This window comes from Bipolaris maydis (genome assembly GCF_028858645.1).
Source record: "Bipolaris maydis strain C4 unplaced genomic scaffold PSV08scaffold_5, whole genome shotgun sequence".
NCBI classification, from domain to species: domain Eukaryota; kingdom Fungi; phylum Ascomycota; class Dothideomycetes; order Pleosporales; family Pleosporaceae; genus Bipolaris; species Bipolaris maydis.
The window spans coordinates 547,865-568,397 of NW_027093861.1; the positions used below are offsets into that span (position 1 = coordinate 547,865).

Consider the following 20,533-nt stretch of genomic DNA (forward strand, 5'->3'; position numbering starts at 1 on the left):
ACAGTCTGACTTGACCTGCCCGCGCACAAATGGTGAAGGTAGCGTAGTGGCTCCGGCGCGGCCTCAGCACGGGGCTGGGTCCGATCGCTCAATAGGCTGTACATTGCTGACGCTCTGTAGCCTTGGATGCATGCAAGGTGCGCTGCTCCTGGGAAGAGAAGTGGGGAATGGCCTGGTGAATTGGGTGGTGATGGGATTTGGAAGGTCCTGGTGCATGTCGAAGGGAATCTTCGCTACACGACATCCTGGACCCCCGGTAGGCGGCACGTTCAAGCCTTGACGTCGGTCTGCTGTTCTTGCTGGGCATATGGGCTTTCAGCCTGGCAGAACTTCTCAAAGTCAGGGAAGCTGATGTAGCCATCTAGAGGCAATGTTAGTGTCGTGGTGCGGCAAAGAGAGGCATTGGCTCGATGTGCTTACCCTGCTGTCTGTACTGCCTGACGTAGCGATCACTCTCGGTCCGTGACATGGCGGGCCTGTCGGAAGGGTAGGAGGGTTCCGAGTTGAGCCTGGACCTTGGCGAGAGCATTGGACTTCCTGGCGGAGTCTCGCCTCGGGGAGTGGTGGGCGAAGAGGCGACCTTTGCGAGGAGAATGGAGGCCTTGATGGGACTTCCCGAGGTAGCAGAGTCGCGGCGAGAGGTGGTAGGAACCAGAGTGGTAAGACAGGGAGAGGAGACGGTGGATGGCGTCAGAGGAGGTCGTCGGCTTCCCGATCGGGAGCGTTGGGGCGCCTCGGTGGGCAGCGAGTAGTAGTAGCGTGGGTGGGTAGACATGGCGAGGGGCAATGTGTGTGTGTATGTGTGTGTGAATGTGTGTGTGTATATGGATGGTGAGTGAGCAGACTGGAGGTGGACGACGAGGGCCAGCGTTGCGAGCAGGTCGGGTAGTATAATAATGTGGTCGGAACTGCCTAGACGCGCTTCACCCCATGGTACCGAATGTATAGTGACGCCTCTGGTCGGCCCAGGCACCCTAGTCGACGCCAGCTGCATCAGCAGCCCGGAGCTCCCCACTCGACGTCGCTGGCGGTTTGGAGCTAGCGCGTGCATGTCGAAGAAGTGGGCACCGCCAGAAAACGTGGACGGTCAGAATTAGCCTGGGTGCCAGGGGACGTAGACGTGGTGTCTTGTCGGCCTCTGACGTGCCCTGACTCGCCTGCCCACACAGCGGCCGTCCGTCTCACCTCCATTTGTGCTGCAGGTGTGAGCTGGCCACGGCGCACACCACCCGGCTGACTGACGGGAGTGTCTGGCACTGGCACCGGCACTGGCACTGGCACTGGCACTGGCACTGGCACTGGCACCGACACTGACACTGACACACACACACACACACACACACACACTGCCCGTCGCTCGCCCGGTGCCTGGTGATTGGCACCCTCTGCTGCTCCGTCACCGTCCACGGCCTCGCTCTGCACTCGCACTGCCGGAACTGCGGGTGCGCTGCCATAGCGGCGCCAGAGCAGCCCTTGGACCGTGGCATCGGCAGACCAGCCGTCGCCGTCACTGTCGCTGCGCAGTCATGACAAAACCAGGCCCATGGCCAACTGCACATCGGCCGCTCTTCCTTGCCGGCCATCAGGAACCGCCCAAGGGCATTCTACGCGCCCCCCTCATCCATCGCCATGCCCATCGCCGCCGCCAGACCACCATGAGGCGTGTGCAACCTTGAGACAGGTACAGCACAGCGTCTGCATCAGCCTCACTCATCTCCGCCCGGCACTCTTGCTGTCGCTGCTGCTGCTGCTGCTGGTGACGACATGGCCCGCTGTGTCATGCATCCGCCCTGGCCGTCGACAGTCGAGAACGTCGCCTTGCCAAGCGCTTCCGGCCACTGCCCCTTTGGCTGCCATGGCATAACAGCATGCAGAATCACAATCATATCATCTGCCTCTATCATCTACACCGGTTGCCTCGAAATGACATACCCCTGGCTCCACTTCTGTCATCTACACTCATCTCTGCTGCCGCACGGCGATTGAGTGCAAGCCACGTACCGCCTCGCCTCTGTCGTGTCTTTACCCGGGCGAATACTGCGAAACTTCCCTCTGTGAGGCCGTGCCTCAAGTTCTGGAACAATTTGCTCCGCGCTGTGTCTCCACATCCACGTCAGCTGCTTTCACATGTTGCCATCTCTTGCCATGTGTGTTGCCATGTCCATTTCGAAGCGGGCAACGCCCTGATTTGCCCATTAACCATCAATTACATGCATTTCCTCAGCTGAGCGTCTAGCATACCACATGTAGCAAAACAATTCAACAAAAAAAAACGAACACGACAAAGACGCACACTAAGCAACATTTCAGAGCACTCTCACCCCACTGCTTGCACTTGCATGCTGCTCGACTTCCCTCCTCGCTTGCACGTACTCACTTACGCACACATAGAGTTTGCAAAGACAAAATCAATCAATCCACTTCCCACGATGGATCTGAACACACCAAGACCCCCCGGCCCGCTTACATGCGAACTCACCAGTGCATTTATTAGCATCATGTCGTGCTGCCCAGTCCGTTCCATCTGCAACCAGGTTAGTCACACCGACGTGCATCATTGTCCCGAGAAGCGGGTACGCCTCCACGCCGTCATACCCGCGGCCGTTTTGCACCAACTTATCCGTTTTGGCACCTTCATCACCAAGTCTGAATCCCATCAACTTGTCTCGGCCCGGGATGATCAACCTCGCATCCCAAAAAAAAGTGCTTGCCCCCCGGATTTTCCGTGCCTATGGCCATACTCAGCAAAAAGAGGAAGGTTGTCGTTGGAAGTGTTTTGTTGAGCACATTGGCGTCAAGTTGCCCCGCACCAAAGTAACGTCCTCACCACACCCTCAGCTTACAACGCCTCTGACCAGCGATAATTCTCCGCAAGTCCAGACACGCTCCTACGGCAGATCTCGCTGCCGATCCTATCCGGATGCTGGCGTATACACCGGTCGCAATCATGACCTTGGTAGTGTTTGTTGAAGCAAGCGAATAGACAAGCGCCTATCACTGCAGCAACCTACCACCAACGCTGCCGAAAAGCCTATCAAGATAGCCGCCACAATCCGTCTGACGGATGGAGAATGCACACTACGGCACGTTGCCCATTCTCCGGTTACCTATTGCAACCCACCACCCCAATCGGGCCCTCATCCTTACAAGCACATGAGGGTGAGCGGCAAGTTTATTCCCAGTAACAATTAGCTACAGTTCCCGACATTATTCAGTTCGAACCAGCTTTCTTTGAATCAAAAGTCAACTAAGTGGGGGTACCACCAAAGTAATTTTTTTTGCAAATCACAAAGCAAAGAAAAGCGTTGAAAAAAAACCAACCACAGGTAATGGAAATCACAGTAAAAGAGCGGTAAATAACAAAGGCCAACCACAGACGCACACACATCCACACTACATAAGCAAGACACCCAGCGATAACAAGGGGCGGTGACGAAGCAACAAGCCCGACCAGCGGGCCGCTCCCGGTGTCGGTTTCGCATCTTCCGTTTTGACAGCACTGCAAAAACAATCACAGCCATGGGCGTGTGATCTCTTCCCAAATCTTCCCTAACCCCACCTCTGAAACACCCAAACCTAACCAGCGCATAAGTAAGCCAGTCGGTCATGTACGCCATTCCAACAAAACTAGCAATACAGCAACAAACTAACAAACTCCCTTGTTTTCCGCTAAACATTATCGTCGTCGTTTCGCTTCTGGGCACACACACGCACACACCAACCCCGCTTCTCCTCCCCAAGAGAGAGAGGGTGTGTGTGTGTGTGCTCGCCTACTACCTACCTTTTTTACTTACTAGTTCTACCTACAGCAATACAACATTAAAAGAAGCGCATCATGCGACCAGCGGCCTCTGCATTCGTGCAGCACGTGCGGCAGGTGCGGGTAGGGCGCGCGACAGCGAAAAAAAGGGGACCAGGTATGCTTGATGGTGGGGTTTGTCAACCCCTCGCGCGTCTAGCGCTTGCTTGCCCCTTCCCGTCTTTCCAATTGGGTGAACTCTACTTTTTTCTCTTTTTACAAGCCTTGTTTATGTGTGTATGACTGGAACTTGGCTACATGTATGTAAGTACATACATACAATCTGCTAGTCGTGGAGGTGTTGGAGGTAGGTGGGGGGGGGGGGGGGCCTTACGTAGAGAGGTGAGCGATACTACTCGCTGTTGCTACTGTTGCTACGGCTGCTCCTCCACTCTTTCTTTCCCTTCCCCCCCGCTTCAAACGGCGAGGTGCCGGTCTTGTTGATCCCGTTGGTTTCCTGTTGGAGTACATATGTGAGGGGGGGGGCATTGTTGCCTGCGATCCTTTGCATGTGGTTTGTTCTAGGCGTTTGTTCGCAACAAGGCAAGTGACAAAAGGCAAGGCGAGCCAACTCGATTAGGGTCGAAGGATCTCACAGACACATGCACTTTGGCAAGCGCGCATACGACAAATTATCACGGTGAAACGTTTTTTGCTATCTTTATTTTTGTCTTGTTTTTTGACGCTACGTTTCAGGTTTCACTGACAACGAGGCTCATGCCCGCATATACTTACATATCGCGTGTGTTGCGGGTCCCCTCAGATGACCCTGCATTTGCGGTAGAAGCACACCGCGCTGGCTATTGTGGCTCATGACCTGGTCACTCAATGCTAACACAACGAGTTAGTGTGATGGTGACTTGGAGTAAAACGATAAAGAAAAACATGGCAGGAGGTGTACTCACGTCGATGTCTTCCCATCCACGACCTTTGACGTTTGCCAGCTCATCCATGGACATAACATGACCGGTTGTAACTGCGATTATCCACGTCAGCAAATGCTCTCTCATCCGCACCCCCCCTTTTTTTCCCCTCGCGCACATGACCGATAACAACGATCACAATACCAACAATAGTAACAGCGACAACAACGACATGAACAACAACAAAAGCACTTACAGTATCCGGCTTGAATCTTAGCGTCAATCTCCACTCGACTGTCAGCAGGAATCATCTCATCGGGAATAGGCACACGCTCGTGAATCGGGATGCCCTGCTCGACGATAGCATCGTGCTTCATGTTGGACATGCTAAGCATGCGATCAATCTTGGTGATACCCAGCCAGTGCAGGATATCTGGCATGAGAGCCTGGAAGCGCATATCCTTGACACCGGCGATATTCTCCGTACGCTTGAAGTATTCGCTCGCACGGTCTTCGCCACGCTTCCTAGCATTGTACACGAGATACTTTGTCACTTCGCCAAGGGCACGACCCTCCTTGCGGAAGTAAATGACGACGCCGCTGCCACCTCGCTGTGCTTCTTTGACCGCCTCCTCGATGCCAAAAGTAAGGTAAGGGCGGCACGTGCAGATGTCGGAGCCAAACACGTCACTGCCGTTGCACTCGTCGTGGATGCGTAGGGCGAGCTTCGAGTTTGCGTCGGACATCTTTGCGGGGTCACCGAAGATGTAGACGGTCAGACCGCCAATGGGAGGCAGGAAGAGCTTGATGTCGTGGCGGGTGATGAGCTCGGGGTATGAGCCTCCTGTCTCTTCGAACAGTGTCCGGCGGAGAGTTCCCTCATCTGTGGACTTGGGTTAGCTCCAAGTGATTTAGTCATGTGAGGCTGAGGGCTTACCAATGTTGAAGCGCTCAGCCACGCCAGGCAGATACCATACTGGCTCCACAGCGACCTTGGTGACTGCGATTTCGCCCGTCTCGTTGACGCAGATCTTGCCATCTGGTACCAGTCGGCCTTTCTTTACACTGTCCTCGAGCTCGGGCACCTTCATGTGAGCTCTTGTAATGGCAATGGTGGGTCTGATCTCCACATCATCCTTGTCCATGATATCTTTGTACAGCCACGGTGCAAGATGGCCATATGGGTCCATAGCCACAATCTTCTTCTTGTCGCTCCATTGCGGGAACGGACCGATTTTAGCGGCAGGCTCAGTGTTTGTAAAGTCTGGCTTGTGAGTGATGTCGAGGTTCTTGCTGGCTACAGCAAGGGCATTGTAGATGGAGTATGAGCCTCCGTGGGCGCCAATGGCTGTTGGACTATTTAGCAAGCGCCTTTTTTTTAAAAAAAAAATTCAGACGAGGACATGGAAATACATACCATTGCGCCTGCGAATGGTGTTTGGATGTCTAGACACAACAACGGGACCACGCACAGCAGGGTCTTTGGCACCCCATTCCATTGGCAAGGGGTCAACGCCAGCCTGACCGGGGTACGAGGTCAAAATGATCTTTGAGACCTTCGAAACACTTGTACGGCGGGGCTGGGCCTCTTCACTTGAAGGGGGCTGCTCATACTGCTGGCTCACAGCTTCTACGGTTTTGCCAGACTCGGCTTCAGTGGCCTTGTCGCTGGTCAATGTGCCATTGGCAGCCTCACTTGCAGCTTCATCCTTGATTTGCTTGATGCCAGCCAGCATGTTCACACGCCCATTGATCTTGTCGACCGAGGCTGCAAGTACAGAGTTCTCCGTGCGGAGAGCCTTGAGCCCTTCAAGGATCTCTTTGAGGACGGCATCGCTGGTCGTGCTTTCGGAAGACATGATGGGCAGTAGTAACCAGATCTTTCATGCGATTTTTTTTGTAGAAATAGGCTTTTCTGTGACTTGAATTGAACTTCCCTGCTGTAAAAGATTTGCTTGTTTGCGTTGTGGGAATTGAGTCGTATAGCAAAAAGACCGGCGAGCTCCGAAAGGTGGGATAAAACCAGATGGAATGATCTGGTTTGTAAAGGCAAGAGGGGAGCAAGGGCACGAATACAACTTGGCTTTTCACGGAGACCAAGGGGGGGACTGGGGGAGAATCCAGAGAAGAGAAAGAAAGAAAGAAGGAAAGAGGAGAGAGCAACGTGGTCGAATATGAATAGTGCTGGAGGTGGCCGACGATGCCAGCAGCACTGAACAGCTGACTTTACACGTGCCTGCGGCTTCGGTGTACGCTGATAGGAGCGGGGCCGCTTATCGACTATCGACGCATGGGGCAGCTCCCCGGGCTGGCGACAGGGATCTTGGCGGTCGGAGCCACGCGAAACATTCACTTGCGCGATCGCGTCTCATTGCATGCGACAGAAGCCTTGCTGTTGACGACATCACTCCTTGGACTCGACGCTGCCACCGCCTCCCTTCTCCACCAAAAAGTGTTTTTTCTTCTTCTTCTCCCTTTCTACTCAAAGACAAATACCCCCGGTTGATACAAGACACCGCAACAAAATGGTTTGTTTTCTCGGGTGCATTTCGACTTGTCGTGCGCAATGCTAACAACCACGGACAGGGCAAACGCAAGTCATCAAGCAAGCCTCAGGGTCCCAAGAGGGTGCGTCATTACCTTTTTTTTAAAACCTCTTTTTCACTTCTCTCTCTCTCTCTCTCTTTGTGCAACCAATACAAACTGACACATGCCCGCAGAAGGAGAAGCTCCCCACAACCTTCCAGTGCCTCTTCTGCAACCACGAGAACTCGGTCAGCGTATCCATCGAAAAGAAGTCGGGTGTCGGCAATCTGCAGTGCAAAGTCTGCGGCCAGACCTTCCAAACCAACATCAACTACCTGAGCGCCCCCGTCGACGTCTACGCCGATTGGATCGATGCGTGCGATGCGGTTGCGAAGCAGGCAGCAAAGGGCAACGCAGAGGTCTCGCGGAGTTCGCATCGCATGGGACGCATGCCCACGGCACACAACCAGGAAGATGATGATGGCGATGGCGGCTTCATTGAGCACGACGATGCCGATGCCGAGGGCGAGTACGCCGACTAGACGGGCGTTCCCTTTTTTTTTGATGGACAAACGAGTTGCGAGGCTGAGGGGTCACTTTGGATGTGGCAGCGCAAAGAGGGCTTAGGGTCTTGTATAACATATAGGCATAACGGAGACGACAGGGCTAATCTTTTGGCTTACAAGGCGTTTTGGGTGATTAAAAGGACCCGCACATTCGCGGCGGCGTTACCATCTTCAATACAAGGCTGATATGTGGCCCCTCCTTCCACTGGGAATTGGGGCATTGCTAGTCCACTTCGAATTCAACTTTGACGCGCACAAAACACTTCTTTGTCACCTTTCCACCTTTTCTTTTTGTCATTCAAAACGATCATGCTAACATATGCTGAAGTAATTGAGAGCCACCTTGTGCTTTATTGAATGTTCATCACGCAAACCAGATGAGACGATATCTTTTTTACATGGTATAGAAACGGTCGCCAAAGTCACCCAAACCAGGAATGATGTAGCTACATTTTCAAGTTAGCATGCGGCAAAGCAGGAGACGTAGACGGGAAAGGCGTACTTCTTTTCATCCAGACCCTCATCAACAAATGCAGTCACTACACGAACCTTGGGGAACTTCTCCGCCAAGCTTTGCGCACCTTCAGGGCTGGCAATAAGGTTGAGGAAGAGGATGTGGTCCTCTGGTACACCTCGGGACTTGAGCACATCAATTGCCATGAGTGCCGAACCACCTGCCGCCGATTAGCAATCCATCACCATTCGGTCTGCACGTATTTCTCAACATACCCGTAGCAAGCATGGGATCCAGCAGAAGCACCCATCGGTCACTAATGTCTTCGGGCAATTTGTCATAGTACAGCTTGGGTTTGCTGGTCTCTTCATCTCTTTGGATCAGGATTTTACCAATGCGCACACTCCTGCAGCAATCCCTCAAACCCTGCTCCATGGACTCTCCCGCACGCATAATAGAGACACCGCAGATTTTGCCTTGGAACTTGACGCCGGAGTAAGTGCGCCCTACGGGCGTGGTGATCTCTTGCGATTCCACGGGAAGGTGGTTGAGGCCTTCCTCGACCAAAAGACGAATGATTCGATTGCTGTAGAAGATGAAGTCTGCACGGCCTGTGTTGCGGTCGCGAATCATACTTTCTGCATTTTAGCAAAAGAAGGGCACGAATTGGTCACAGTCTGCTGGGGTCTTACGTGAGCAGTGCTATCAACTGAGGGCTTTGAGGCAGGATGTGGACATTGCTCTGTTTGATAGGAGTCGAGACGGTTGCAGTTGGCTTCAGAGCAGACGGTCGGTACTCAGGGCCGACGCATTGAGACGGGGCTGAGGACTGCGTCTCGGGTGCCATGTTGGTAGGCTGATGAGTGTCAAGTGTGCGAGGCTACACAACAATCAGTTACGACTTTGAAATTGTGTTGTGAGAACTGTGCTTTTGCATTTTTGAAGCCAACCCATGAATACGAAGTGATCAGAAACCATCTCGTAACACTTAGGACATACCTTGAGATACGTCCTCTAGCTAGAGTTTGCACTGTTGAAAAGCAAAGTGGAATTGGCGGGGTGAATATCGACTGAAGGGATTCCACAGTCAGACAGAAGGGTAGAGCAGACTTGAATTGATAGATACAATGCAAAGATAAGAAGAGGAGAAGAGGAGAAAAGGCTCGAGTGGAGTAGTAGTCTAGGCTCGTGACCGTCGGCGAACTCCTTCACTGGGTTTGGAAGGCGCGACCCTTGCCCCGCTGTTGGCGAGATCTGATGGCGGGTCCCTGCCTGCAGGCGCGCAGCCACTCCGACCGCCGGCATCGTCATTGGCCTGCAATCCCCATGCAGACATCGGCATAGGCTTCATTTCGCCGCAAGCATTTCATCTTGTAAATAACCCTGGGGTAGATGGACGCGTATTGTGTTCAGACGTGAGCGGGAATGTGAGCGTGAACACTCGCACAGACACCGACGCCTTTCACCAAGTACACAATGCGCGTCTGAGGCACCTTGTTCGCAGCGTCATCACAACACGCCCGCCTGCTCACGCCTGCTCACGGCTATGGCGACGGCCATGTTTTCAGGCTTCAACTCGTCCGATCGCCGCAAGAAGGTCGTCTATGGCAAATCATCCCGTTTATCTGCTGTTCCGCCACCTGCACCCGACGCCAGCGACGATGCGCCTCCGTCTCCAGATCGACCCCGAAAACAGTCCGCAGCTTCTCATCGAGCATTGGAAGATATTGGGGGGACAACAAAGAGCGCGGACAGCCTGGGGAACAGCTTGGGGAACTCACGAGCAAAAACGGACCATGTCGACATTTTCGACATACCCGATGACGACGACTTCGTGGCGCGCCCAAAGCCTATCAAGAAGTTGGCAGTGAAGTCTCGGGCGCCTGAGAAAAGCCAAACCGCGCCAATCGTCCAAGATGAAAATTCCCGGGATTCAAAGAAGCTGGCAAAGCCCGCAGAAACTGTGCGTAAGACTGAAGCTGCGAAGCCCGATGTAGCACCCAAGAAAACACAGAAGACTGCTCAATTGCCGAAGCCTCCACGCGCGCCGCCACCCTCTTCCACGAATCCAGCAGCCCCTCGGACGCTGCGTGCAAAGACGCCTCAGCCCTCCGAACTACCCAAATCGAATATGAAAAATGGTGGATTGACACAACCGACAGCGGGCAAAGCAAAAGCGGCCTCGCAAGCAACTGTTTCTGTTCCATCAGATGCGGCCAAAGCTCAGAATAGTGGGAAATCAAGTACAGCACTCCCTACGAAGAAGCTGGCAGTGAAGCCTGCGGTCAAACCAAAGCAGGATTTGAGCGTGTTTGATGTACCATCGTCAGAAGATGAAGCACCAGCAACAGTCAAAAAGGCGCCGCGTCAAATTCAAGCAACCAAGAAGAAGGAGCCTGCAAAGATACCCCCGCCAGCATTTCAGGCCAATCAAAAACAGGACTCAGAATCGGACAATTCGAGCGAGTCCCGGAAGCGGAAGCGTGGAGGTTCAGTCTCGTCTACCGCTACTGTAGCCAAGTCAACGTCGCGCAAGAAGCCCGAAAGCTCTGTCCCTGCACGGAGTCGCAAGTCTCAGAAGAAAGAAGGCCATGATTCTCCAGGTTACACACCGCAAGTTCAGACAAATGCAAGCATCTCCCGCAAGACTCAAGCTACAGCGGCACAACCTACAGCATCAATGGTCAATAAAGCAAGGAGGACCAATCAACGTACTGTACCTGTGTTGGGACCTCCAAAAACTATCAAGGGCCAATCTTCACCAGCTATGCTTAGCAGTATGCTTTCCAATCGCCAACCAGCCAAGCCATCTCCTATAGCAGAAGCCCCTTCAGCTTCCGAACTAGATGATCAGACCATGTATGATATTCCAGATTCACTTACCACACCAGTTCGTGCGCCAAAGGCCTCTGTGACTGGCTCAACAACCCCACGACAGAGGACTCTCTTTGGCGGCTTGTTGGGCGACTGTTCACCGTCAGGCACACCGATGCCTAGCATATCTAGTCTGCAGTTGACAGACAAGAAACCAAAATCGCTCATTGGTGGGCTGTCAAGATCAAAATCTGATCTTACACACTGTGCCGAAGCCCGCAAAACCAGGCTCATTGACACACTCAAGCCAGCCGAGAGCAGCTCAGATGAAGAAGAGGATGATAGTAGCAGCGAAGGTACAAGTGAATTGGAAGAAGGCCAGGATGAGGCACCAAATACACAGCGACCCGCACAAGCATCCATGAATGCACGTCCTGCAGCCAACTCTGCCTCTGACGACATGGATGTTGACGTACAAGCAAATGGCGAATCGCAAACGTCACAGGGCACTTCTGGGTATGGTATGCGACCCAAGCTCACGTACGCCATGTCACGATCATATTTACGGGAGGCCAACCCAGAAGATGATCTGCTAATCACCATGGATCTGGACGATGATTTTGGCGCCCACTCACAATCTAGAGATACTGTGTCTGTGTCCGAAGACGAGCCTGACGCGGCGAGCCAAGCACAAGCTCATCATGAGCTGAAGAGCCGAGGGCGCAACTACGTGTTCCAGCAGGAGGCTCAGTCGATGATTGACGATATTTCGAGTACCACGTCGAGCAGCATACGGCGAAGCGCCATGATGGAACTGTGTACAAAGATGGCCAACGAGACGTTTTGTAGTCAACTCCTTGACTCGCCGTTGGCCCACCAGTTCTTCCGCAATATCTCGGTTGGAGGAGAGGTTATCTTTGACTTTGCTGTCGCTGTCGTCATTGTGTTGATCCTGCGTACCAAGCCTAGCTACACTGTTCTGGACCAAGTGCGCGACGGTGGCATTCTCGGCAACTTGACCAAGCTCCTTGGGAAAGACGCAGACATTCAGAAGATTGCCAGAGATCGCAAGACAAATCTGTCAAAGATAGCGAAAGATGCGGTGATGAGTCTCCGCAGTCTGGTGCAGCAATGTTCCATGTGGGCGCCTGCAACGACAAGCAAGGTGACGCCGCAGCTTGTGTCGATGAAGGCTATCGAGTTGCTAGTTATCGGGCTCCGCAAAGCTGGCAATACTGATACCCTGCTCGATCAGGAAACAGTCTCACAGCTGGTTGATATTGCCACAACATCAGACCAACGTCTAAAGAACAAGGAAGGAGGACCGGAAGATGAAGCAATCCTACTCATGGTCCTCTCAACGCTCGAGTCGGTCTCAGCCACAAGACAGAAACAAGCCACATGGCCCACTACCGTTCTCGAGCGCATTGCCGGCTTCATGCCCCGATTCCTTCATACCGATGCAGCAGCCTCGACCATGCTAGCGGTCAAACTCTGCATGAATCTTACAAACAACAGGCCCAAAGCCTGCCAATCCTTTTCAGCAAAGACATTCGTCCAGCCGCTCATACTCTCCATCATTGAGCGATTCCAATCGCTCAATGATGGAGCAGCATCCGAGAAGCGAACAGAGACTCTGGAAAGTCTGATTCTGAGTCTAGGGGCTACGATTAATCTCGCCGAGTTCAGCGATGAAATGCGGCTCAACGCGGACGATAACGAACAGAGTATAGAGGTGTTGGTTAAGATATTCGTCGAGGGCTCGGAGCGGGCATCACAGGTGCGTGCACATGATACACTTATTCACGCTAATCGCAAACTCACTCACTCCTTTCTAGGCCAAATCCGTCGAAGAATCGCATTCTGGAGTAGCAATTGGATATCTCGCTGTGCTTCTTGGCAATCTTTGCCTCAATGACTTGATGCGATCTAAGATCCAGATGTTGCTGCCGGACAAGCAATTGAATGTGCTAATTGAAAGCATCAAAGAGTTTGTGCGCGTGCATGAGCATGTTGATAAGCGGACGGAGGAATTTGAGGGAGCGGAAGGACAAGAGGCGTTGCAGACGTATACGGCGCGACTGATGCTTGTGGTGGAGAGATTGGCAAGGGCGGCATGAGATTGGGGATTGGGTGACTAGTAGTCACCTCACCCTTGTTTAGTTCTTGGCATATGGTGTGTGTGTGTGCGAGTAGCCAAAGGGTTAATTGGTTCGTTTTTTTCTTGTTTTCCAGTTTCTTTTTGTTTCTGGGAAGGATGGGGCGTTGAGATTGACGGCATGATACCCGAAATTCACGAACTTGATAGCTCTATTGTATGTAGGTGACGGGCGCAAGGTTAGGTTCAAAGAGGCCGGCTCTATGCAGGTGCTGGACATGGGGCATATAGTATGTTAAGATCAAAAATGGCTCAGTCATTGAGTAGGAAATGTGTACATGCGCCCGTCTGCCGGCGGGTGTTGGGCGTCCGTGTTCAGTTTGGGGGAGGGTTAAATGCAGTGAGAGGCTAAATGTGCGCTCGCACGCATAAGGCTGCGTTATTGTGTCCCGACGAAGCGGACGAAATGACGCAACCGGCGGTATGTGGAGAGGGTTTGGCGTCGGAGCAAATTGACAGGATTGCTGCTAGGAGATTTGGCTGCAGCAGGGCCGTCTGAGGTTGCAATTAATAAAAACGGGAGCGGGCGGGCCATGAGTAGCAAGGTGTTTGCATGTGATTGTCTAGTTTTTGAGTCGCGCACAAGATGGTTGCGGCTAGTGGGTAGTGGATCGGGGCAGCGGGAGGGTCTTTGTGACTGGAATGGCAGATGGACGAGGGTGTTTGAGGTTGAGTGGAGTAGTGTAGAGCATGTCGGTGATTGGCAATACGTAAATGAATGCTTCGAGAAGGCCGGGATTCGTTGGGGGGGTGGGTGCATTGGTGGTGCCAAACCCAAAGCGATGTATCATGGTTGCCCAACCATTGATTGTATCATGCTGCGTCGTCCGCATCTGCTGCTGGTGCTAAATGCAGACCACCAGCCGGGCCCCGGGGTCTGGCTGGGTCTGTTTTCCTCAAAAGCTCTCTCTGGCGGTGCCAAAGGACAACACTGCGGGTGACGTTGCGCCGGCCAGCACAGCAACTCTCTTGTCCCATAGATTCAGACACACACACCCTCTCTCTCACACACGCATCACCTGCAGCTCGACGGCGTCATCCCGGCGCTAGCTCTTCCAGGCAATTGGCAGGCCCGAACCACCAAAACCAAACTTAGGCAGCTAACTCCCCAGAGCTGCTGGACTCGAGCAACGGCCATACATACTTTCACCCTGGCCAGCCCGTGGCCGCCCCTCCGCCCTCGCCAGCTACCCTTCGCCTTCACAGCACCATGGCCCCGCCCAAGCAGAGAAAGATTGCCATCGTCGGCAGCAGGGCAGTCGGTACGTCGAGGCGGGTGGCGTGCGCAACCTCCTTCACATGCAAGCCGCAGCACGCAGCACGCAGCATACTGACAAAACCCTCCAGGCAAGTCGAGTATGACGGTGCAGTTTGTCGACGGCCACTTTGTAGACAGCTACTATCCTACCATTGAGAACACGTTTAGCAAGATGATCAAGTACAAGAACCAAGACTATGCCACCGAGATTATCGACACAGCCGGACAGGTACTTTAAGCTTTTCTTTTCTCCCCGCGTCGCCCTGCCCTGCCCTGCCCAGCCCACCTCCACACCCCACTCTGCCGGTGCTTCGTGCGCCGCGACTGGGCCTGGGACGCGCATTGCTTGCATCCAAGGCCGCTGCCGCTGCCACTGCCACTGCTACTTTATGTGAACACGAGCAAGAACAAGAGGACTCGACTGACTCGGCTGCTACTGTCCAGGATGAATACAGCATTCTTAACTCGAAGCATTTCATCGGCATCCACGGCTACATGATTGTCTACTCGGTCGCCAGCAAGCAGAGCTTTGAAATGGCACGCATTATCCGGGATAAGATTCTGAACCACCTGGTAAGTGCTGGTGCATGCATACAATGGGCCATTGTTACAAAGACACGGAAGCTGACCACGTTGCCACGCCAGGCCGTCGAATGGGTTCCCCTCGTCATTGTAGGTAACAAGTCCGACCTTCGCCCCGAACAACGCCAGGTCACTCCCGAAGACGGCCGCGCGCTCGCTGCCGAGTTCAAGTGCGCGTGGACCGAAGCCAGCGCCCGCTACAACGAGAATGTGCAAAAGGCGTTTGAGCTCATGGTTGCTGAGGTGGAGAGATCCCAGAACCCTGGTGAGCCTGCAGGCGGCAGCAAGTGTTCAGTCATGTAATTGAACATTGTTGACTCACATGAGGGCGTCCCCTCCTCTCGCTTCAAGGCGTCGGAGTGGACAAGCACAAAACGTCGCAGCAAGAGCGGGACAAGAGACGGCACAAGCGAAAGGACGTGGTGAAGGATGTGGTGAAGCATTTGAAGACGCTCTTGGTGAAGAAAGACAAGGGCGGGGTCATGTGCCATTTTCTTTTTGCTTTGGTTTCTTAGACGACATAGACGGGGCGGGCTGTTTTGAGGCAGTCATGACATTTGTTTATGCGGACACGACTCTTATGTTTGGCATGAGAGGCGAGGTGCGTACTGGCGTATCAACGGAGGAGGCGGGGTGGGTGAACTCGGCGTTGTATCTGGTATCTGGACTCTCCGTGTTGCTCCATGACGGCATGCCACAGCCGTCGTAGCTACTGTAATGCTCCGCGTTATTTTCCAAGACTCGACAGTGCACTATGCAACGGACCTGTGCTGACATCTGACACGGGGACATGTGCCATGGCTGGCTGGTGTTACTATGTAGTCTGACATGGCCGCCGCTTACCCCTCCGCTGGCTGTCTGGCCTGCCTTCTCGCTCTCCCAGCAGCTCCACCGTGCACGCACACGCATACGCACACGCCTTGCCTGCCTGCCTGCCTTTGCCCATGCCATGCACCGACCACCCCCCAAGCCAACCCACAAAACTCGTTTAGGCAGCTCTAAAGCTTTGACAGAAAAGCCACCGTTTTCCACGGTCCTTTGGAGAGGCCTACTCGATTTGGTAGTTTGGGACCGTCGACATCTGTGCGGCCTCAGCTGCCCTGGATTAGCTACTATACAGTACACGCACTACCAACACACTACCACTGCCATCCCTCACCGCCCTACCATGTATACTATACAACCAGCCTTCCTCTGCCCGCCCCCTCTTGATTGGCTCCCCGGCACCCACAACAACCTTTTTCTTTCCCCAAGCAGTAATTTCCCACCACTGCCGTTGATTGCTGGCCTTTTAGAGAAAAGGTTCCCCCGGTGCGTTTGCGGTTAGTGGCAAATGGGTCCCCTTGGAACTGGGCTGCTGCCGCCCTTGGGTGCGAGTAAAAGGTCTAGTGCGGGGCGGCCTTTTGATCCCTGCAACCGGCGGTTGTCGTGCGGGACACAACTCGATGAGTCGCTCACTGGCTTTTGACACCAAACTGAACCACGCTTACGCGCCATTGCTTGCTCTCTTTTTCCGCACTACACACTGAGATTGTGAGACAATATGCTGGACTTGTATGTCATGTTTTTTTTGTTTTTGTATTTCTGTGTCGCGGTAACTGTGCGGCAGATGCTTCTGTGGAGAGGCTTGGAGGGGCTTGCAGCTTGACAGTGGGAGGGAGAGCATGGACGATACAAATCAGACAATGGCGCAGACATGCGACTTTACAGAGGATCTCTAGCTAATCTGCTTCTCTACTACAGAAACGATTTCATCAAGGAGCGCGGCGGCGACCCAGAAGTGTGTATTCCCTTCAGGCAATGCTCGCGCGACAACACAATTTCGCAATTGCTAATTTCCACAACGTAGAAAATCCGCGACTCCCAGAAGAAGCGCCACGCCCCCGTCGAGATAGTGGATGAGATCATAGCCGATTTCGAAGGCAAGAACCCAGCACCCTAGGCCCTCTTATACACATGCACAAAAAAAAAGCTCATATTTTCTAACCTTTGGATCTTTACGAAACAGACCACCGCCGCACGCAATACGACGCCACGCAAATCGGCTCCAAGATCAACGCCATCCAAAAGCAAATCGGCGCCAAGAAGAAGGCAAAGGAAAACGCAGACGACCTGCTCGAGGAGAAGAAGCAGCTCGAAGAGTCTAAGAAGAAGCAGGAAGCAGAGGCCCATGCTAAACTCGTCAAGTTGCATGCCAAAGCAAAGTCGGTCGGCAACTACGTGTACAAGGATGTCCCTGTTAGCGACAACGAAGACAACAATGCGGTGCTCAAGACTTGGGCACCCGAGTCGAGAAAGGCTGAGTTTAACAAGGAGGGCATACCACATCATGGTGTCTTGGCTAGGTTGAATGGGTGCGTGGATGCCGGTGTATCGAAATGTGCGGAATGGGGGCTGAAGTTTGAGACAGATACGATCCAGAGCGCGGTACCAAGATTGTTGGTCATAGAGGATATGGTAAGTGCGCCCCTGGCAGATGTTTCTTTGTGGTTGTGTTTTTGGCCATGCGCGGGGCGCTTGTTGTTATGGTATTTGGAACTTTGGACTAACCTTTTTTTCTGTAGTACGTGAATTCCACATCTGCAACTACCATTGCACACAACCGACTGCGCTTTTTATCAAAAAGCATGCAAGCGCTGCCTTGAATGACCACTTTGGATATGAAACAACGTAGAACACGTACTAATCTATATGTGTTTAGTGCCTAACTGGCTACGGTGTCTTCCTCAACCAAGCACTGATCAACTATGGTCTTGAATTCTTGGTAGGTATCCAACTATGTCATTTGGAAATGTCAAAAACTGACACAGACTCTTAGTTCAGCAAAGGCTTCACTCCCAACCAACCACCTTTCTTCATGCTCCGGGATCAGATGGCCAAGACCGCACAACTTTCCGACTTTGACGAGGAACTCTACAAGGTCACCGAGAGCAAGGACAAGCCCGAAACCGACAAGTACCTCATTGCCACTTCAGAACAGCCCATTTCCGCTCTTCACTCAGAAGAATGGCTACACAGCGATCAACTGCCCATCAAGTACGCCGGATACTCAACAAACTTCCGAAAAGAGGCCGGATCTCACGGCAAGGATGCCTGGGGTATCTTCCGGATACACCAGTTCGAAAAGGTTGAGCAGTTCCTCCTCACACACCCCGAAAAGTCATGGGAGGCCTTTGATGAGATGCTTGCCAATTCGGAAGAGTTCTATCAGAGTCTTGGTCTGCCTTACCAGGTCGTCGCTATTGTTTCCGGAGCGCTGAACAATGCCGCCTCAATGAAGCGCGATCTCGAGGCCTGGTTCCCTGTCACTGGTGGAGGAGAGTACAAGGAGCTCGTGTCCATTTCCAACTGCACTGACTACCAGACGCGTGAACTTGAGATTAGACACGGTATCAAGAAGTTGAATGCTACTCGCAAGGAATACGTTCATGCGCTCAACGGCACTCGTAAGTTTATTTCTTTCTATATTGGCTATTGGAAGGGTGAGTGCTGACTAAATCGTGTTTAGTTTGCGCTACTGAGCGAACGCTCTGCTGTATCCTCGAGAACTACCAGACGCCAGAGGGTTTCGTGGTTCCGGAGGTTCTGAGGAAATATATCCCCGGTCAACCTGACTTCTTGCCGTTTGTTAAGGAGTGGAAGGCGCCCAAGGAGGACAAGGCTCTTCCGGACCGGACGAAATAGATTGGAGGCTTGTTCGAGTAGAGAGCGTTGGAGAAGAGAGGCTCAAGGAGGTGGAGTGAAAGGATTGATGGATTCAAATGGCACTGAAAGACTGGCAAAGTATGCCTTGCCATAGTATGACGAATACAGAATCATGAATGGGGAGATTTCATGAATGCAAAATGTGAAATTGTAGCTTGCCATATCTTGACAAAAAGCCCCAGGCGCGATTCCACCAGCCTTCCCTTCTGCCATGTTTTTTTTTCCTTTCTTTTTTTTCATCTTTCCTTATATCTCACCCACTCTCCTCCTCATCAAGCCTATTCTTCCAACTCCCCAACCACCGATACCCACTACACACCTTGCCCAGCCCTTCCAACGCCCTATCCACCGCCCCCATTTCCTCTTCCTGACCGCCACCACCATCACCATGTCCTCGCCTACTCCTCCCCTTCAACTCTACAAAAAACACATAATGCCAATTCCTATCCCCACTCGGCCTCGTATTAATCGACGTAAGATTAATCCCCTGCGCCGAAAACGCCGTCAGACAATTCGCCAGCGCACCAGGGTTCGAGTGCTGTACTGTGAATGTGACTAGGGATTTCCATGCTGCGTCGTCGTCGTCACCATCATCGCCTTTGCCCTGCACAACGGTGCTTGAACGCTGAACAGCAGCAGCAGCAGAAGAAGAAGAAGAAGAAGACGCACGATGTCGGAGAACAAGAAACCTAGTCGCATTCCCCAACCGATCATTCACCCCTTCCGCCAGCACCTGGAGGCCGAAAAGACGGGCTGCAACGGGACTCGACAGCGCGGCCGACGTGGCCGTCTCGTCCTCTGCTGCAATCTGCGCCGCGCGCGACGTAGAGCTTACATCGATCTTCTCGACGGCGCGAAAGTGGGTAGTGAGGAAGTTTTTGCACTGGCCCCAGGCCTGGGGGTGCGAATAGATGCGTTTGATGTGCGAGAAGTCGTTGGTTTGCTTGCCGGTGGGAGTGTCGGTCGAGGCTGGGGCAGGCAAAGGACGACGGCCTAAGAGACAGTGCCGTACCGCGACGTAGGCTTCGTCGCAAACGAGTATGTCGGCGTGCTTGCGCTCGAGGTCGGCGAAGAGGTCGAGGGTGAAGAGGACAGAGCCGTTGGAGCTGTTTTCAAAGGGGACGACGCCTCGGTGGGCTGTGCCGGATTGCACGGCGGAGAAGACGTCTTGGATTGTGGTGAGTGGGGTGAGGGTTGTTGTTGGAGGGTCCTGTGGGGGGAAGGTGGAGAGGGCGGCCTGGTGAAGGGTTGGTATGGAGAGGAGTCGAGAGGATTGAAAAGTCAGGAGAGGAGAGAGAGAGAGAGAGAGAGAGAGAGAGGGAATGTGAGAGAATGAAATGAGAAATGTGAAGCAAGGGTAATTCAGACACCATAGAGTATGTGTGGCCAATGGCATGGCTCTTCTTTCCCACCTCTTCTATTCTGAATCCAAGAATCAAAGATACGAAATAAAGTATAAAGTGTGAACCCCATGTTACTATACAAGACCAGTCATAACGAAAGTTGACGAAGGAAGAAAAAAAATCAACATCCAGAAACATTCATTATTCAACTTACCTGATGAGTATAACTACCCTCTGGCCCTAAATAGGCAACAACTGGTTTCTCCTCCACGCCCGTCATATTTTCTTTTGGCTGTTTGGCAAGGTACCAAAAAAAAGTGTATGTATAAGTAGATGGCTAATCCCCATCGAACCAAAGGGTAGTAACTAACTATATATTGTCTCGGAACGACGTCGGAACCCCCCGGTATCGGCGCTAGTAGCGTAACATCCGTCCGAACGGTACTTGTGCTCAGGCACATCATA

At 52.9% G+C, this 20,533-nt stretch overlaps 7 protein-coding genes across 7 annotated transcripts; 3 read left to right on the top strand and 4 right to left on the bottom strand.

Annotated features, from left to right (window-relative positions):
- Positions 1–62: 62 nt before the first annotated feature.
- On the bottom strand, positions 63–852 carry PSV08DRAFT_286236 (uncharacterized protein). The gene is made up of 2 exons (XM_014221003.2): positions 421–852; positions 63–361 (listed from the first exon to the last, which is right to left on the bottom strand). The coding sequence occupies exons 1-2, from the start codon at positions 773–775 to the stop codon at positions 270–272; spliced, it is 447 nt and encodes a 148-aa protein (XP_014076478.1). The 5' UTR covers positions 776–852; the 3' UTR covers positions 63–269.
- Positions 853–4,431: 3,579 nt separating this feature from the next.
- On the bottom strand, positions 4,432–6,848 carry PSV08DRAFT_199643 (GTP cyclohydrolase N terminal-domain-containing protein). Its single transcript, XM_014221004.2, has 5 exons — positions 6,080–6,848; positions 5,600–6,010; positions 4,919–5,545; positions 4,705–4,775; positions 4,432–4,630 (listed from the first exon to the last, which is right to left on the bottom strand). Exons 1-5 carry the CDS (start codon positions 6,519–6,521, stop codon positions 4,625–4,627), a joined length of 1,557 nt encoding a protein of 518 aa, XP_014076479.1. The 5' UTR covers positions 6,522–6,848; the 3' UTR covers positions 4,432–4,624.
- Positions 6,849–7,046: 198 nt separating this feature from the next.
- Positions 7,047–8,007, top strand: PSV08DRAFT_286264 (transcription elongation factor Elf1 like-domain-containing protein). Its single transcript, XM_014221005.2, has 3 exons — positions 7,047–7,190; positions 7,249–7,290; positions 7,383–8,007. Exons 1-3 carry the CDS (start codon positions 7,188–7,190, stop codon positions 7,728–7,730), a joined length of 393 nt encoding a protein of 130 aa, XP_014076480.1. The 5' UTR covers positions 7,047–7,187; the 3' UTR covers positions 7,731–8,007.
- A 141-nt stretch (positions 8,008–8,148) lies between these two features.
- PSV08DRAFT_177708 (uracil phosphoribosyltransferase-domain-containing protein) lies at positions 8,149–9,055 on the bottom strand (the record flags this gene model as incomplete). Its single annotated transcript, XM_014221006.1, has 4 exons — positions 8,149–8,200; positions 8,257–8,428; positions 8,484–8,842; positions 8,901–9,055. 4 exons carry the CDS (start codon positions 9,053–9,055, stop codon positions 8,149–8,151), a joined length of 738 nt encoding a protein of 245 aa, XP_014076481.1.
- A 615-nt stretch (positions 9,056–9,670) lies between these two features.
- PSV08DRAFT_388078 (uncharacterized protein) lies at positions 9,671–13,405 on the top strand. The gene is made up of 2 exons (XM_014221007.2): positions 9,671–12,802; positions 12,861–13,405. Exons 1-2 carry the CDS (start codon positions 9,755–9,757, stop codon positions 13,140–13,142), a joined length of 3,330 nt encoding a protein of 1,109 aa, XP_014076482.1. The 5' UTR covers positions 9,671–9,754; the 3' UTR covers positions 13,143–13,405.
- A 985-nt stretch (positions 13,406–14,390) lies between these two features.
- PSV08DRAFT_370020 (uncharacterized protein) lies at positions 14,391–18,704 on the top strand (the record flags this gene model as incomplete). Its single annotated transcript, XM_066093181.1, has 11 exons — positions 14,391–14,442; positions 14,528–14,667; positions 14,883–15,011; positions 15,084–15,319; positions 16,764–16,800; positions 16,870–16,942; positions 17,029–17,374; positions 17,431–17,477; positions 17,756–17,784; positions 17,839–18,466; positions 18,529–18,704. 11 exons carry the CDS (start codon positions 14,391–14,393, stop codon positions 18,702–18,704), a joined length of 1,893 nt encoding a protein of 630 aa, XP_065949299.1.
- PSV08DRAFT_220386 (Prephenate dehydratase-domain-containing protein) lies at positions 18,622–20,348 on the bottom strand (the record flags this gene model as incomplete). Its single annotated transcript, XM_014221009.2, has 2 exons — positions 18,622–19,962; positions 20,283–20,348. The coding sequence occupies 2 exons, from the start codon at positions 20,346–20,348 to the stop codon at positions 18,979–18,981; spliced, it is 1,050 nt and encodes a 349-aa protein (XP_014076484.1). The 3' UTR covers positions 18,622–18,978.
- Between the last annotated feature and the right edge of the window lie 185 nt (positions 20,349–20,533).

Coding starts and splice junctions, on each gene's coding strand:
- PSV08DRAFT_286236 (XM_014221003.2), bottom strand. CDS start 775: ATGTCTACCCACCCACGCTACTACTACTCGCTGCCCACCGAGGCGCCC. Junction 362..420: donor CAGGCAGTACAGACAGCAGG/GTAAGCACATCG, acceptor CATTGCCTCTAG/ATGGCTACATCAGCTTCCCT.
- PSV08DRAFT_199643 (XM_014221004.2), bottom strand. CDS start 6,521: ATGTCTTCCGAAAGCACGACCAGCGATGCCGTCCTCAAAGAGATCCTT. Junction 5,546..5,599: donor GGCTGAGCGCTTCAACATTG/GTAAGCCCTCAG, acceptor CCAAGTCCACAG/ATGAGGGAACTCTCCGCCGG. Junction 4,776..4,918: donor TAAGATTCAAGCCGGATACT/GTAAGTGCTTTT, acceptor GGATAATCGCAG/TTACAACCGGTCATGTTATG.
- PSV08DRAFT_286264 (XM_014221005.2), top strand. Junction 7,291..7,382: donor AGCCTCAGGGTCCCAAGAGG/GTGCGTCATTAC, acceptor ACATGCCCGCAG/AAGGAGAAGCTCCCCACAAC.
- PSV08DRAFT_388078 (XM_014221007.2), top strand. CDS start 9,755: ATGGCGACGGCCATGTTTTCAGGCTTCAACTCGTCCGATCGCCGCAAG. Junction 12,803..12,860: donor GCTCGGAGCGGGCATCACAG/GTGCGTGCACAT, acceptor ACTCCTTTCTAG/GCCAAATCCGTCGAAGAATC.